This window comes from Lathyrus oleraceus, chromosome 6 (genome assembly GCF_024323335.1).
Source record: "Lathyrus oleraceus cultivar Zhongwan6 chromosome 6, CAAS_Psat_ZW6_1.0, whole genome shotgun sequence".
Lineage (NCBI taxonomy): Eukaryota > Viridiplantae > Streptophyta > Magnoliopsida > Fabales > Fabaceae > Lathyrus > Lathyrus oleraceus.
In genome coordinates, this window is record NC_066584.1 from 402,729,241 (window position 1) to 402,744,740 (window position 15,500).

The window sequence follows — 15,500 nt, forward strand, 5'->3', positions numbered from 1 at the left end:
TCCTGCTTGACCTACGCTGGTCTTGTTCTACTTGAGCAGGTTGCTCTTCCACAAATACTTATGTTTCTTGCTCTAATTCCTCCATAGGTGTATCAATGCTTTGTGATTCTTGAATTTCTTCAAGCTCTACCTTCCTCCCACTGATTCCTTTGGAAATAAAATCCTTTTCTAGGAAAACTCCAGTTCGAGCGAAAAACACTTTGCCCTCAGAAGGATTGTAGAAGTAATACCCTCTTGTTTCTTTAGGATACCCCACAAATAAGCATTTGTCAGATTTGGGCTCAAGCTTAGTTGAAATTTGTCGTTTCACATAAACTTCGCAACCCCAACTCTTCATGTAAGACATATGTGGTTTCTTACCACTCCATATCTCATATGGTGTCTTCCAACCTTTTTGGATGGAACACGGTTAAGTGTATAAGCTGCTGTCAATAGTGCATGTCCCCAAAAGGAGTTTGGAAGATCGGCGTGACTCATCATGGATCGAACCATGTCTAACAGGGTTCAATTTCTTTTCTCAAATACACCATTCCGTTGGGGTGTTCCAGGAGGAGTAAGTTGGGATAGGATCCCACACTCTTTCAGATGGTCATCAAACTCTAGGCTTAAATACTCACCACCTCGATCTGATTGAAGAGTTTTAATATTCTTACCTAGTTGGTTTTGTACTTCATTCTTGAATTCCTTGAACTTTTCAAAGGATTCTGATTTGTGTTTCATTAAATACACATAACCATATCTACTGAAATCATCAGTAAATGTGATGAAGTACTGAAAACCTCCTCTGGCTGGTATGTTCAGTGGTCCACATACATCAATATGTATGAGGGCCAAAAGATCATTATTTCTTTCACCTTTTCCTATGAATGGAGACTTTGTCATCTTTCCAATTAAACAAGACCTGCATGTCTCATATCATTCATAATCAAAAGAGTCCAAGATGAAATTCTGGTATCAGATATGAGATGTCGAAGGTATTGTCACGACACTAATATCTGAGTAAAACAAACAGGATAAAGATAAAGAATAGTAATGCAAGAGACATAAGCAATTGTTAACCCAGTTCGGTCCAACTCACCTACATCTGGGGGCTACCAAGCCAGGAAGGAAATTCACTAAAATAGAATCAATTCAAAGACTCTCCGTACATTTCAACATGTTACAGTCTTTCTCACTTAATCTCTACCCGTGCAATTTCTACCTAAGAACTCTTAGATATGAGAACCCACTCACTTCCCTACAATCACACCTGTGATTTTAAACAACAATCCCTTGTGAAAAGAAAACACTTTTCAATAACACACACTTGATTTTACTTCACAGTTTTAATCAAGTAGACACACTCTTGATCTTGCTTAACAGCTTTGATCAAGAAGACACACACTTGATCTTGCTTAACAACTTTGATCAAGTAGACACACACTCTTGCTTACAAGCTTAGAGTGACAAATTACAACCACAAATTAGACCAATTCAATCATCTATGGATGACTTGAATGGCTTACAAGTCTCACGACTAAACAGACACAACCCTAGCTCTCTCTCTATATTTCGCTCAATAATGGTTGTGTGTAAAAACGTGTTTTCTAAGTCCCTTTTTATAGAAGCTTTCAGTTGGGCTTGGACATCTTGAAAACCCTAAATCTATTTTCCAATCAAATCTTCTCATGACAGTTGGTTAGATCTCTTTGGGAAATAAGTAAAACAGGTTGTAATCAATGATTGAATGCGCCTGCAAATCAGATCTTCAATCATACACAGATTGCCATTAAATGCGCAATCACAAAACACCAGACAGTTACACTGAATGTTCTGTGTATAGGATGTCATGACATCGGGTCTGACATCCTGGAACAATCCTACATAATTCCATAATTCCTTTTATAATTTCCAGCAGGTACAAACATATCAGATGCCATGACATTGTGTATGACATTCTGAAACAATCCTGCATGATCATGTTTTCCATCTGAACTCCAGCAGGTACACACATATCAGATGCCATGACCTTGTGTATGACATTCTGAAACAATCCTGCATGATTATGTCTCTTAAGCTCCAGCAGGTACATAGGATATCTCATGTTAAGACATCACACATAACATCTTGTGAACACTCTTTGTTTTACCAAAATTGCTGCTAACACTTAGAACCAACAAACTCCCCCTTTGGCAAATTTTGGCTAAAACATATATTTGTCCTTTTTGTTCACAAGAGAAACTATCAACAGTTAAACAACAGTTTAAACAGCAGCAGAAGCAAATGCAATTACTAGCTATAGCTACTAGTAATACACACATGCACAAGGGTACTTCTCCTCCCCCTAAATTTGTGCAACAGAAACAGAATTACTAGTTATGGATGCAACTAGTAAGACACACAAATACACAAGGGTACTCCTTCTCCCCCTAAATCTGTGCACCACATACATCTTCTTTAATAAGAACAACACTTGTAACCACATCACCTGTAACAATCAAAATATCATTCTGATATCTGCTTCAACATGTTAACATTCAAAACCTCCTTCTGACATCTCCTTCAACATCACCTGTACAACACAAAGCTTGCACAAACCATCAAACATCTCCTCCAACATCTCAGAACAGAACACCATTTTGTCTTACATCAGACATCTCCTCCAACATCACAGAACAAAACATCATTCTGTCTTACATCAGACATCTCCTCCAACATCACAGAACAGAACATCATAGAACATCATTCTATTCAACATCATCAGCTGTCATTTGTTTAGCCTAGCTAGCTACATCAACACTGTAGATCTCCACAATCACATATTTAACTACAACTCTCCACATAATCACTTCTCCCCCTTTTTAGTCAAAATTGACCAAAGATGACCAATTAGACAAAATAAATGTCAATCAGCCTAGCAAAGAATGTCATAACCGATGTTATAACATATAAAATGTTAAAACATAAATGTTAGGAGATACAAACCACAATTATACACAATTGTAATAGCTGAGATAATTAGACATCCAGGGAACTCATAAAGAGCCCAAATATGGCATCAAAAAGGACTGCCAAAAATTACAAACAAATTATCCAGCATCTACAACAGCATCCAGAACACACATGTCATCATAACAGGGGGACCTTTACTACTCAGTCTGAGGAAGCAACATCTTCTTCTTATAAACACCTTGCTAAAATCCTTGCTATTTTTGTCAGAAATATCCTCTGGGATATTAGCCACAAACTGCTTCACAAGACCTTCAAAACATTGGGGCAATGCACTAACTGTTTTCATCAAACCAGCAGACTTGATCAATTGCATAACCTCCTTCACTTCCACAACCTCCTTTCCCCCTTTCAACAACAACCCTCCTTTGAATGACAAACTTCCACTTGGCAGCACCATCTTCCAGATGGAAAGAGATGTTGTCTAAGTGCACAACTGCCTCTTTGGCTTGGGACTTTTTAACAGCCTGCCTTTTAGCAGGAGAGATGTCTGGGACATCGTCTTCGACATCCTCTTCAGAGTCAAAACTTTCTCTGACTTTCCTCTTCTTAACCTCAACTTTTCTCCATGATTTGGAGGGTCCTACACCAACAGTCTTCTTCCTAGTTCTGGCTATCAACATCTCAGATACTGTCTTCCCTTTTCTGGTCTTGAATTTCCTAGCAACACTTGGTTTTACATGATGAACCAAGGTGTCCTCTTCTTCTTCTGAACTCTCTTCCTCCAGATTAATAACATTCTCAGCAGTGTCATCTTCCTTATCTGAGCTTTTTCCACTCCACATTAATTTCTATAAATTCTCATGGATACAAATCCCCAATTTCCCTTTTAAACATTTAAATTGATTAGCATCCAAAGCCTTTGTAAATATGTCAGCTAATTGCATTTCAGTTGTAACATGCTCCAGTGCTATGATTTTCTCTTTCACAAGTTCTCTAATGAAGTGATGGCGAATATCAATGTGCTTTGTCTTGCTGTGCTGAATAGGATGTTTAGAAATATTTATAGCACTTAGGGGTGTTCGCGGTGCGGTTTGGGCGGTTTTTGCGATAAAAATCACCCGAACCGCAAGAGAAAAAAGCATGCGGTTCGGTTTGGTTCGGTTGACTTTTAAAAATAAAACCAAACCAAACCAAACCAAATCAATGCGGTTTGGGTTGGTTCGGTTTTTTATAATATTTTTATTGAGCCAAATATACTCCTATAAATAATGACATAACTTTGTATTTAATCATTCATATATGACTAAATAACATCAAAATTCATCATATTTAGACAAAAACGTTTCATTCAATATACAAAAAACCAGATTAGACAAAAGTAGAATAAAAGACAAATATAAATAGTAGCATAAAATAATATCAAAGATATTATAATAAAACATAAAAAAAACATATGAGATGAGAGATTAGAGAAGATGAAAAAAAGAACATAAGAGATGCGAGATTGAGAAGAAAAGTGCAATAAAAACGTAATTGGAAGAGAAAATAGTAACATAAAAGATAAAAAAGAAAGAACATAATAGAAGACTTATTAGAGTAGAATAGGCGAGACCTACATGGAAAAGAAGATGAGAAGAATGTGTGATAATACTATGAGAGATTTAAGAAGGTTGACATTGAAACCCTAAGTGTGATTAAGAGAAAATCGTTTGTAATTGTAAGGTTAAGGCATACTAGGTTTTAGGTTTGGGTTGGATGTGGGATAAGTGAACTTTGGGTTGTAACATAATGCGGTTTGGTTTGGTTTAGTTCGGTTTGCAAAATACAAACCGCAAACCGAACCAAATCGTGCGGTTTTATTAAAAAATGACCCAAACAAATCCGAACCAAATGCGGTTTTTTGCGGTTTCGGTTTGGTTTGGTTTGGTTTGCGGTTTTCTATTGGGTTGGTTTGGTTTTGAACACCCCTAATAGCACTCAGGTTGTCACAGTACACTGTCATGACATCTTGTGTGACATTGTATTCTGTCAACATTTGTTTCATCAAAACCAGTTGAGAACAGCTACTTCCAGCTGCTATGTATTCATCTTGATATCTAGCACAAACACCATTTTCATCTTTCAAATGTGTAGGAGCAGGTGTCATTTTATGATCTGCATTCTCCATGCCAACCTTCTTAACCTTGTTCTTGGCATAATTGCTTTGAGATAGAAAAATAGACTATTCTATCTGCTTGACTTGTACCCAAGTCCAATAAGGTTCATCTCAACCTTAGACTGCATTTGTCTAACAACATGTTCTACCATTTGATTTGACCTTCCACCAAACCCAATATTATCCACATCTATTTGAGCCACCATGAGCTTTTCTCTTTCATTTTTCACAGATAGGATCTTGTCAATACCTCCCCTCTTGTAACCATTGTTAGTGAGGAACATTATGAGTCTCTCATACCAAGCCCTAGGAGCTTGCTTCAAACCATAGAGGGCTTTCTTCAATCTGTACACATGCCTTTTAGGCTGTTCAACATATACTTCCTCTTTCAAGTAGCCATTTGAGATCACTTCCCTTGATCTAGTTGTGACCCTTTTACTTGGATCTCTTCGAATGAGATCTTTGGGATGATCCTTCTGAACTCTGATGGAGGGTCCCTTGTTGACTTTGTCAGGTTCAGCTTGAGAAGGTTCATTCACCTTGTTTGAGAAATCAGCTGGGGGATCATTCAGAGATGTCTTAACCTCGTCTGAGACATTAGTCTGTTGGTCATCAACCACACCATTAATAGATTCCATCATTATTTTGATTCTGGAATTAAGGACTCTATATGCTCTGCTGTAGCCCAGAAATAATCCTTTGGGATCCATCTTCCTTCTTTGTTCACTTCTAATTTTGATAACTTGACTTTCCTTTTCTCCTTGAAGTTTTAGACAAAGATCTTTGAAGACTTCAAACACATCAAATTTGTTTCTTATAAAGTTGATCCAGGTGTATCTGGAGAAGTCATCCACCACTACATATGCAAACTTCTTCCCATCAAGGCTTTCCTCCTGCATGGGTCCCATCAACTCCATATGGAGGAGTTCCAAACCTTTGGAAGTGGTGTCATGTCTAAGTTTCTGGTGTGACATCCTTGTCTGACATTTCCCACTGACTTTTCTTTCATCAATCTTCAAGTTGGGAATTCCTCTAACAGTTTCAACAGATATAATCATCTTCATACCTTTAAGATGCAGATGGCTCAATCTTTGATGCCATATCTTCAATCCTTCTTATTTGACTAAGGTACCCTTTGAAGAATAACCAATTTGAAAACTTCACATGTAACAGTTATCTTTGGTCCTGACTCCTTTCATGATCACTTCACTTTCTTTGTTAGTAATCAGACATTCAGTTTTAGTGAAGTTAACATTTAGACCTTGGTCACATAGTTGACTGATGCTTATTAGATTTGCGATCAAGCCCTTAACAAGTAGGACATTGTCAAGGTCAGGAACTCCAGGGCAATCAAGCTTACCAATCCCCTTGATTTCACCCTTTGCTCCATCACCAAAGGTTACATAACTCATGGCATGAGGATGAAGGCCAGTTAGAAGGTTTTTGTTTCCAGTCATGTGTCTGGAGCACCCACTGTCAAAATACCAATCTTCATTGGCTGAAACTCTGAAGGAAGTGTGAGCTATTAGATTTGTAACATTAGTCTTAGGAACCCATTGCTTTTTGTTGACAGACCTTTGATGTTTGGGTCTAGGTTGATGATGAGCAGGCTGAGGGTAACCATACAGCTTATAGCAGAAAGGTTTTATGTGGCCAAACTTTCCACAGTAGTGACATCTCCATTTTTGGTGTTTCCCTTTCTGCTATCTTCCTTTATGATGTTGTGACATGTGATGTGACATCGCAGGTCTGCTATCAATATGGCTGCACTTAGGTTTGGATTTAGGTTTGCCACCAGTGTAACTGCACTCAGCCTTAGATTCATTGAACCCAATGCCTGATTTGTCTCTTGTTATTTGTCCAGTCTGGAGAATCTTGTCTAAGGTGTCAGATCCATTGTTTAACATTCTTACATACTTGGTCATCTCATCCAGTTTAGAATTTAAGAATACAGCTTCAGTTTTTAACTTGGAGATGGTTTCCACATGTTCTGCCTTCTCATTTTCCAGCTGTGCTATTACTTTCTTCTGGCTTTCAACTTGTTGACTCTCATCTAGTTTGGCATTCAGAACCACTGCTTCTGTTTTTAATTTAGAGATGGTTTCCAAGTGTTCTACCTTCTCATTCTCCAACTGTACTATCACCTTCTTCTGGCTTTCAACCTGTTTACACACTTCTGCACTTCTGAGACACAACTTTCTGTAGGTAGTGGCCAACTCTTCAAAGGTTACTTCACCATCACTTGAGTCTTCATCAGAATCCCATCTTCCAGTCAAGGCAGTCACAAGATTTACAGACTCTTCTGTTTCACTTTCATCTGACCAAGTGGCAGCAAGACTCCTCTTCTGTTTCTAGAGGTAGGTCATACATTCAGTTCTAATGTGTCTATACCCATCACATTCATGGCACTGAACTCCTTTTTCTTCTTTGGGCTTTTCATTTGACCTTGTTCTTCTTCCAATATTGTTGGATTTACTGATGTCAGATGCGATGTTCTTGACATTAGCCTTAGATCTTACATCCATCTTTTTCACAAGCTTGTTGAACTGTCTTCCCAGCATTACTACATCATCTGCCAGATCTTCATCAATATCTGGACCACCTTCCTCCTCTTCCTCCTCAGTGTTTGACTTGAATGATATGCTTTTGGCTTTCTTTTCATATCCATCACACATTCCCATCTCAAATGTTTGAAGGGATCCAATTAGCTCATCAACTCTCATATTAGAAATGTCTTCAGACTCTTCTATGGCTGTCACTTTCATGGCAAATCTCTTAGGGAGTGACCTGAGTATTTTCCTCACTAATTTTTCATCTGACATCTTCTCACCCAGGGCTCCTGAGGCATTATCAATTTCAAGGATATTCATATAAAATTCATGAATATTTTCATCTTCCTTCATCCTTAAATTTTCAAACTTGGTAGTGAGCAGTTGCAGTCTAGACATCTTCACTCTAGAGGTGCCTTCATGAGTGGTTTTGAGAATGTCCCAAGCATCTTTAGCCACTTCACAGTTGTTTACCAATCTGAATATATACTTATCTACACCATTGAATATAGAATTCAATGCTTTAGAGTTCCCAAGGGTTAAGTCATCCTCCTCCTTGGTCCATTGTTCTTCAGCCTTCTTATCAATAGTAGCTTCTCCATTCTTGGTAACAACTGGATGTTCCCAGCCTATTAACACAGCCTTCCAAGTCTTATTATCTAGAGATTTTAGGAAGGCTACCATTCGAGGTGTCTAATAGTCATAGTTGGATCCATCCAAAATAGGTGGTCTGTGAACAGATCCTCCATCTCTCTCCATAGTACCAGAAAGTATCGTCCCTAGATCTCACCCAGAACCAGAGCAGGATGCCTTCTCTGATACCAATTGAAATTCTGGTATCAGATATGAAATGTCGAAGGTAATGTCATAACACTAATATATGAGTAAAACAAACAGGATAAAGATAAAGAATAGTAATGCAAGAGACACAAGCAATTGTTAACCCAGTTCGGTCCAACTCAACTACATATGGGGGCTACCAAGCCAGGAAGGAAATTCACTAAAATAGAATCAGTTCAAAGACTCTCCGTACACTTCAACAAGTTACAGTCTTTCTCACCTAATCTCTACCCGTGCAATTTCTACCTAAGCACTCTTAGATATGAGAACCCACTCACTTCCCTTCAATCACACCTCTGATTTTAAACAACAATCCCTTGTGAAAAGAAAACACTTTTCAATAACACACACTTGATTTTACTTCACATTTTTAATCAAGTAGACACACTCTTGATCTTGCTTAACAACTTTGTTCAAGAAGACACTCACTTGATCTTGCTTAACAACTTTGATCAAGTAGACACACACTCTTGCTTACAAGCTTAGAGTGACAAATTACAACCACAAATCAGACCAATTTAATCATCTATGGATGACTTGAATGGCTTACAAGTCTCACGACTAAACAGACACAAACCCTAGCTCTCTCTCTATATTTCGCTCAGTATTGGTTGTGTGTAAAAACAGGTTTTCTAAGTCCCTTTTTATAGAAGCTTTCAGCTGGGCTTGGACATCTTGAAAACCCTAAATCTATTTTCCAATCAAATCTTCTCATGACAGTTGGTTAGATCTCTTTGGAAAATAAGTAAAACAGGTTGTAATCAATGATTGAATGCGCCTGCAAATCAGATCTTCAATCATACACAGATTGCCATTAAATGCGCAATCACAAAACACCAGACATTCACACTAAATGTTCTGTGTACAGGATGTCATGACATCGGGTCTGACATCCTGGAACAATCCTACATAATTCCATAATTCCTTTTATAATTTCCAGCAGGTACAAACATATCAGATGCCATGACATTGTGTATGGCATTCTGAAACAATCCTGCATGATCATATTTTCCATCTGAACTCCAGCAGGTACACACATATCAGATGCCATGACCTTGTGTATGACATTCTGAAACAATCCTGCATGATTATGTTTCTTAAGCTCCAGCAGGTACATAGGATATCTCATGTTAAGACATCACACAGAACATCTTGTGAACACTCTTTGTTTTACCAAAATTGTTGCCAACACTTAGAACTAACACAAGAGTCCATCTTTATGGAGTTTGGAAATGCGTTTCTCATTTATTTGGCCTAATCGACAATGCCAAAGGTAAGTTGGATTTAACTCATTAGGTTTCATCCTTTTAGTATTAATGTTATAAATATGCATTTCAAGATCAAGGACATATAGTCCATTGTTTATTTGTGCAGTAGCATAGAATATATCATTCAAATAAATTGAGCAACAATTGTTCTTTATTATAAATGAAAAACCAAACTTATCCAAACAAGAAACGGAAATAATATTCCTGCTAATTGCAGGTACATAATAACAGTTCTCTAACTGAATTATTAAACCACTAGGTAAAGTCAATACATAAGTTCCTACGGATAAAGTAGCAACCTTTGCTCCATTGCCAACTCATAGGTCAACTTCACCTTTTGCCAAATCTCTACTCCTTTTTAGCCCTTGCACATTGGTACAAATGTGAGAACCGCATCCAGTATCTAATACCCATGATGCAGAAGTAGATAAATTAATTTCAATAACAAAAATACCTTAAGTTGAAGTCTCTACTCCATTCTTCTTATCTTCCAGGTACTTTGGGCAGTTTCTCTTCCAGTGTCCGGTCTTACCGCAATGGAAGCAGGTGCCTTCCTTTGCTATGCCTCCACTAGGCTTCAAAGCAGCAACAACGGGTTTGGGTTTGGCAACTTCCTTGCCTTTCCCTTTATCACCCTGCTTGGTGGGTCTTTTGTTCTGTCTCTTTCCATTTCCGATCATCAGAATGGACTTCCCTTTTGACTTCAGATTCTGCTAAGCAATTCTTAACATGGCTAGCAGTTCAGGAAGAGATTTGTCCATATCAGTCATATTGAAATTTAGGACAAATTGACTGAATCTATCTGGCAACGATTGCAAGATTAAATCAGTCGCAAGTTCCTTTCCGAGGGGAAAACCCAACCTCTCAAGGTTCTCCACATACTCAATCATCTTGAGCACATGGGGACCTACAGGGGCTCCCTTAGCTAACTTGCCTTGAAAAAGGGCTTTTGAAACTTCAAACCTTTCATGCCTTGCTTGCTCTTGATAGAGCATCTTCAGGTGTTCAATCATATCGAACGCTGCCATGTTTACATGTTGCTTTTACAACTCTGAGTTCATGGTAGCTAGCATGAGACAAGAAGTTTCATTGGCATCATCGACATGCTTCTTATAAGCATCTCTTTCTGCCTTAGGTGCAGAACTAGGAGGTTCCTCTTTAGGAACAGGTTTCTCCAAGACATACAGCTTTCTATCATGTTTGAGGATAATCCTCAGATTTCGATACCAATCTAGAAAATTTGTCCCAGACAATTTTTCCTTGTCAAGGATTGATCGCAAAATGTTGTTAGAGGTGTTTGTTGTCATGGTAATCTACATGAAAATAATGAAAATATAAGTATCAATAACATATTTAATTAGGCCTTTAATTAAATATGCTCCCACTATTTTACTCAAAACAAGTAACCCTCACCATTTGATTCGGAAAATCCCGTTGGAAGATTTTCTAGTGGGTCGAGATCCACATTTCACTTTGTTTTAAGTCCGCGTAGACGGATTACATAAAACTAGGTTATTTAGGTAGGAACTCCTTCCAATTGTATCTAATACAACTCGAATATTTTAGTTGGGTGAATAACTCCTTATTCCAATCCATCACATGGATCATTTCCAACACTTGCTTCTAAACATATATAATCTTATTATAATTTGTTTAGTTAAGTTTGAACCATTGTTTTAGCAATTGGATATTACAATTATCCCATCGCACCTTACTAATATAGAACATGCACCTCGCGTAGGCGAAACCCACATTATTCGATACTAGTCTTTATGAGTGCTAAAACTTGGAAAACATGAACTTAATATTTAATTTGAGGGAATTTGCAATTATTCTGATCTCATCGGCTTATTTATCATATAAATCGTCTCTCACATGCATCAACATACATTCACATGTATGAACATACATAATGAAACAGTTATGGCCCCTAGCGCAATTGTTCTCCCAAGCCAATGAGAGAACCTAAGCTAACCTAATAACGATCTAAGCTTCTCCAAGCAAGATCTTCAAGGTTGTCCTCCTTTGATATTGAATTCTTCTCTTTCTTCATAACATTACATTGCATAAAAGAAACTCGTTTTACATATGAGGGAGTGAGATGAGAAAAGAAGTTACATTAAGAGATTAAAAGAGAGGCACGACACACAAGTCGTATTTTAAAAACCCAAAACAAAATAAAGGAGAACTAAGGCCATAACAGATCACCACAAGACAATAATAATAAACACATTATTATTATTAATTTTAATTCTTTTAATTAATTAAAACCAAATTAAATTTCGGCGACCAATCATACTACGCAGAGTTAGCCGGGGGTCCGCTGCCTGGTCAGCGGACGGTGGTTCCAAAATGCAGCAGAATTTAAAATTTATCCTTTAGTGATCCTTACAAATGGGCATGATCAGTGATAGAATTGTCACCTCTTGTGGCGATTGTAACCTTTGATGCAGATCTACGGAGCGATCACGAATGTTGAACGATGACAACGCCTCTACTCAGTCCACACGAACGAATTCCTTCAATCTCAGTGCTAGCTGCTACGAATGAAGGCTTTGAGTGTGATAGAGAGACAAATGAAATTGCAACTGCATTAATGCTTCTGCACAAGGGATCTATTTATAGAACCACTTGTGTGGGCTGCAAGCTCAAAAGCCCACTTAAGTGTACGTGGCCCATATCTTATAATATGCCAAAATCACTTAAGCGCATGGTACCTTACCATATTTCGTATTCTACTTAAGTACACCGTACTTTACGATGTTCTACAATTCACTTAAGTCCACGGTACCTTACGGTGTTCCTTAGTTACTCTATCTCTCATCAATCCGTCCTTTTGTGTATGACCCGGTAGATTTTCGCGGCATTGGCAATTATATTAAATCACGTATTTAACATAATAAACAGTGAGCGGTATCTAGCAACACATCACTGCTACCCAAGACACGAAAATGTCATGTGATCTGACAAATCCTTTTGTGATAATACTTATATGTACAATTACCCTTTTGCCCTTATGTCTATATTGAACACAAGGCATAGACCGTGTCATCCTTGTCCAGTTCAATATTGGGCCCATAGACATTTATCTTGTTATGCAGGATGGGCAAATTCCATCTAGGTCACTCATGTCCCTTAGCATGCTTCGTGGAGTACCCATCAATTGTCTTTATGGTCATCCAGTTATAGACAATGTTTGATCAGCAATAAGGCACTCGACTCTACATCTAGGGTCCATAATGGTTTCAGGTCGAAGGGTGGTATACACCACTATCACCATGAGAATAACTTATGACACTTTGCATAACATTCTATATAGTATTCTCATAGCGGGTAAATCCAGTATAAATATTACTCTTTATATTCATACCTATGTTTAAGACTTGATAACTCCTTATCCATGATCCATGAGATGTGATCATCAGTCTATATACATAATAGTCTTAATGCTTTAATGTTATCCCACTTCACAATAAAGCTCGACTACAGATACTTTAAGAATAGTATCCTTATGTTTAATGTGAACTCATGATTAAGTCACACTTGATACATTAAACGGACTAGCTATTCTAGGGACTTTATTAGACAAACATAATAAAGAAAAAGCCTTTTATTATTAATAAATAATTAGATACAAGTACCAAAAGTATTGTCCTTTAGGGCTTACACCAACAAAAAGAACATATTAATAAATTAAATAGTGAGAATTATATAATTAAATACAAGGTTTTAATAATAAAAAATTTAATTGATAAATAAGACTTCACTTAAATCAAATAAAATTTGAAATGAAAAGAAAAAGAACAAATATACTAAAGTGAACAAGAAACTGTACACAAAACGGATGTGCTTTTTTTTAACACCCTAAGCCCAGTTGGGGCGCACAGTAACAGGCAAATGGTGGGCCAAAAAAATGTAAGGCCCAAGAAAATAGACCTCGGTTCGGCCCAACCGGAGAACTGGTTTGAATCCAACAACATCTTCCCAAAATCTGCAGGGAAATGAAAGAGGGAAAGAAGGCTTTCCCTATTCCAACGGTCACATGGTAGCGGTTTTTCAAAGGTGAAGGGGTCATTAATGCATGAGGGAGTACCGAAAAGGACTCAGACGTCGAGCAGTGATGAAAGCGTTTTCATGATTGTGCTTTAAAACTACCTTTAAAAAAGAAATAAAAAACCAGCTCTGAACCTAGAAGAATGACATTCAGATGCGTCCTTTTCTCCCTCCCGACCATCACTCTCTATCTTCTCTCAACCTATCCTCTTAAAACCAAAACCATCAAAAAGAAACATTCTTAAAACCATTTCGCACACGAAAAAACAAACAACTCGTTTTATGCTTTAAATCGATACAAGCCCTGTTCTTAGAAGACAAACGAGTTCTTCAAACAGTCCCACCATAACAATCAATCTTACAAGCAAAACATGGCATAGGGAAAAAAATGTGAAGCAAGCAATGAGCAACCCACAATAATAGATATGCGATGCACAAAAAATATGAATCTTAGTCCCTCGGTGTTACAGATGCGTGCAATGAGTCAGAGTAAGAGAGTAAAGATGCAAGGATCTACCAGTTCGGACGTAAATGAAGAAAAAAAATATTGTCAGGTTAGTTGTCTTTGTGTACATTTCGTTTCCCTTTGAATTCCTTTTCCTTCTGTTAGAATCCTGGCTATGGATGCCTTTGACGGTAATATGTGAGTAGCAGGTGCTTTTAGCTCAAAGTTGTTGAGATTCGGGGTGAAAACTCAAAAACCTTAGTGTAAGACCCTAATTTTGACCCTAAGATCCCTCATGGCATCGTATCATTGCTCATTGCATTTTGCCTCAAGGATCATAACATCTTGGCTCCTTAACCCTAGGGTTGGGACTTGTGTGATTTGGTTTAAGACCACCAAGCATGCTTGAATTGTATATTATTTCTTTTCTTATTTTGATTACTAACCAAAAGCACAAAAATATGTCACTAACTTGTTTTGTTTTGAAGCTTAAGCAATCATGAGATCCCTTGCTCCTAGGAGGCTCCTATGCTCAATGAAGTGGCTAGATGAAGATGAAAGCAAGCATGACAATGGTTCTCAAAGCTCTCAATCATCATATATGTCTCCCAAGTATCTTAATTTGTCAATTTGATCAAGATAAACCAAAGGGCTTGAGGATTGTCTCCCAAGGAAACCCTAATTCAACTGTGCATTGACTGTGCCTTGCTCATGAAGCAACCTCAACTTATGATCAAATACAATCAAGGGAGGTTATTTCATTCATAATTTTATGCACATATGAGCCTATGTGAGGCTCCTAAATCATTCATTCAACAAGATTTGAAGTTTGGACTTGAGAAGTTAACCAGTCAAGTCATCTGACTAAATTGAAATCCACTGAGACCTAACTTTTGATGTGTTTGTCAAATTAAGATGACCCAAGAGCAAAAATGTTCTTAAGAACCATATGAACAACTTTCATGTTCATCAAAAATTCATTTGAAACTTGGAAGGTCATCATTCATTTCAAAACATTATAGGTCATTTTGACTGAAACCCTAATTTTGGGTCAACTTCCCAAGGACCTAACTCCTTCATTTTTTATGATTTTGAGGTGAGACCAATTGCATTGGAAATTTGAGATGTCTAATTCAAATGTTATATTGGACAAAATTTCATAATCCTAAAATAAACACATGTGATAATACAAAACATTATAGGTTACTTTGGACCAAAGCCATTGAATCTTGAAAAATTCCAACTTCAAGTGCACATAA

General features: G+C 37.5%; 1 protein-coding gene across 1 annotated transcript in view; it reads right to left on the minus strand.

The window, feature by feature from the left end:
- LOC127093299 (protein MAIN-LIKE 2-like) overlaps window positions 1-14,386 on the minus strand; it is a 98,564-nt gene extending 84,178 nt beyond the window's left edge. Inside the window, exon 1 of the mRNA XM_051032209.1 lies at window positions 14,314-14,386. Within this exon, the coding sequence (XP_050888166.1) occupies window positions 14,314-14,371 (58 nt within the window). The 5' untranslated portion in view covers window positions 14,372-14,386. The remainder of the gene's footprint in view (window positions 1-14,313) is intronic.
- Between the last annotated feature and the right edge of the window lie 1,114 nt (window positions 14,387-15,500).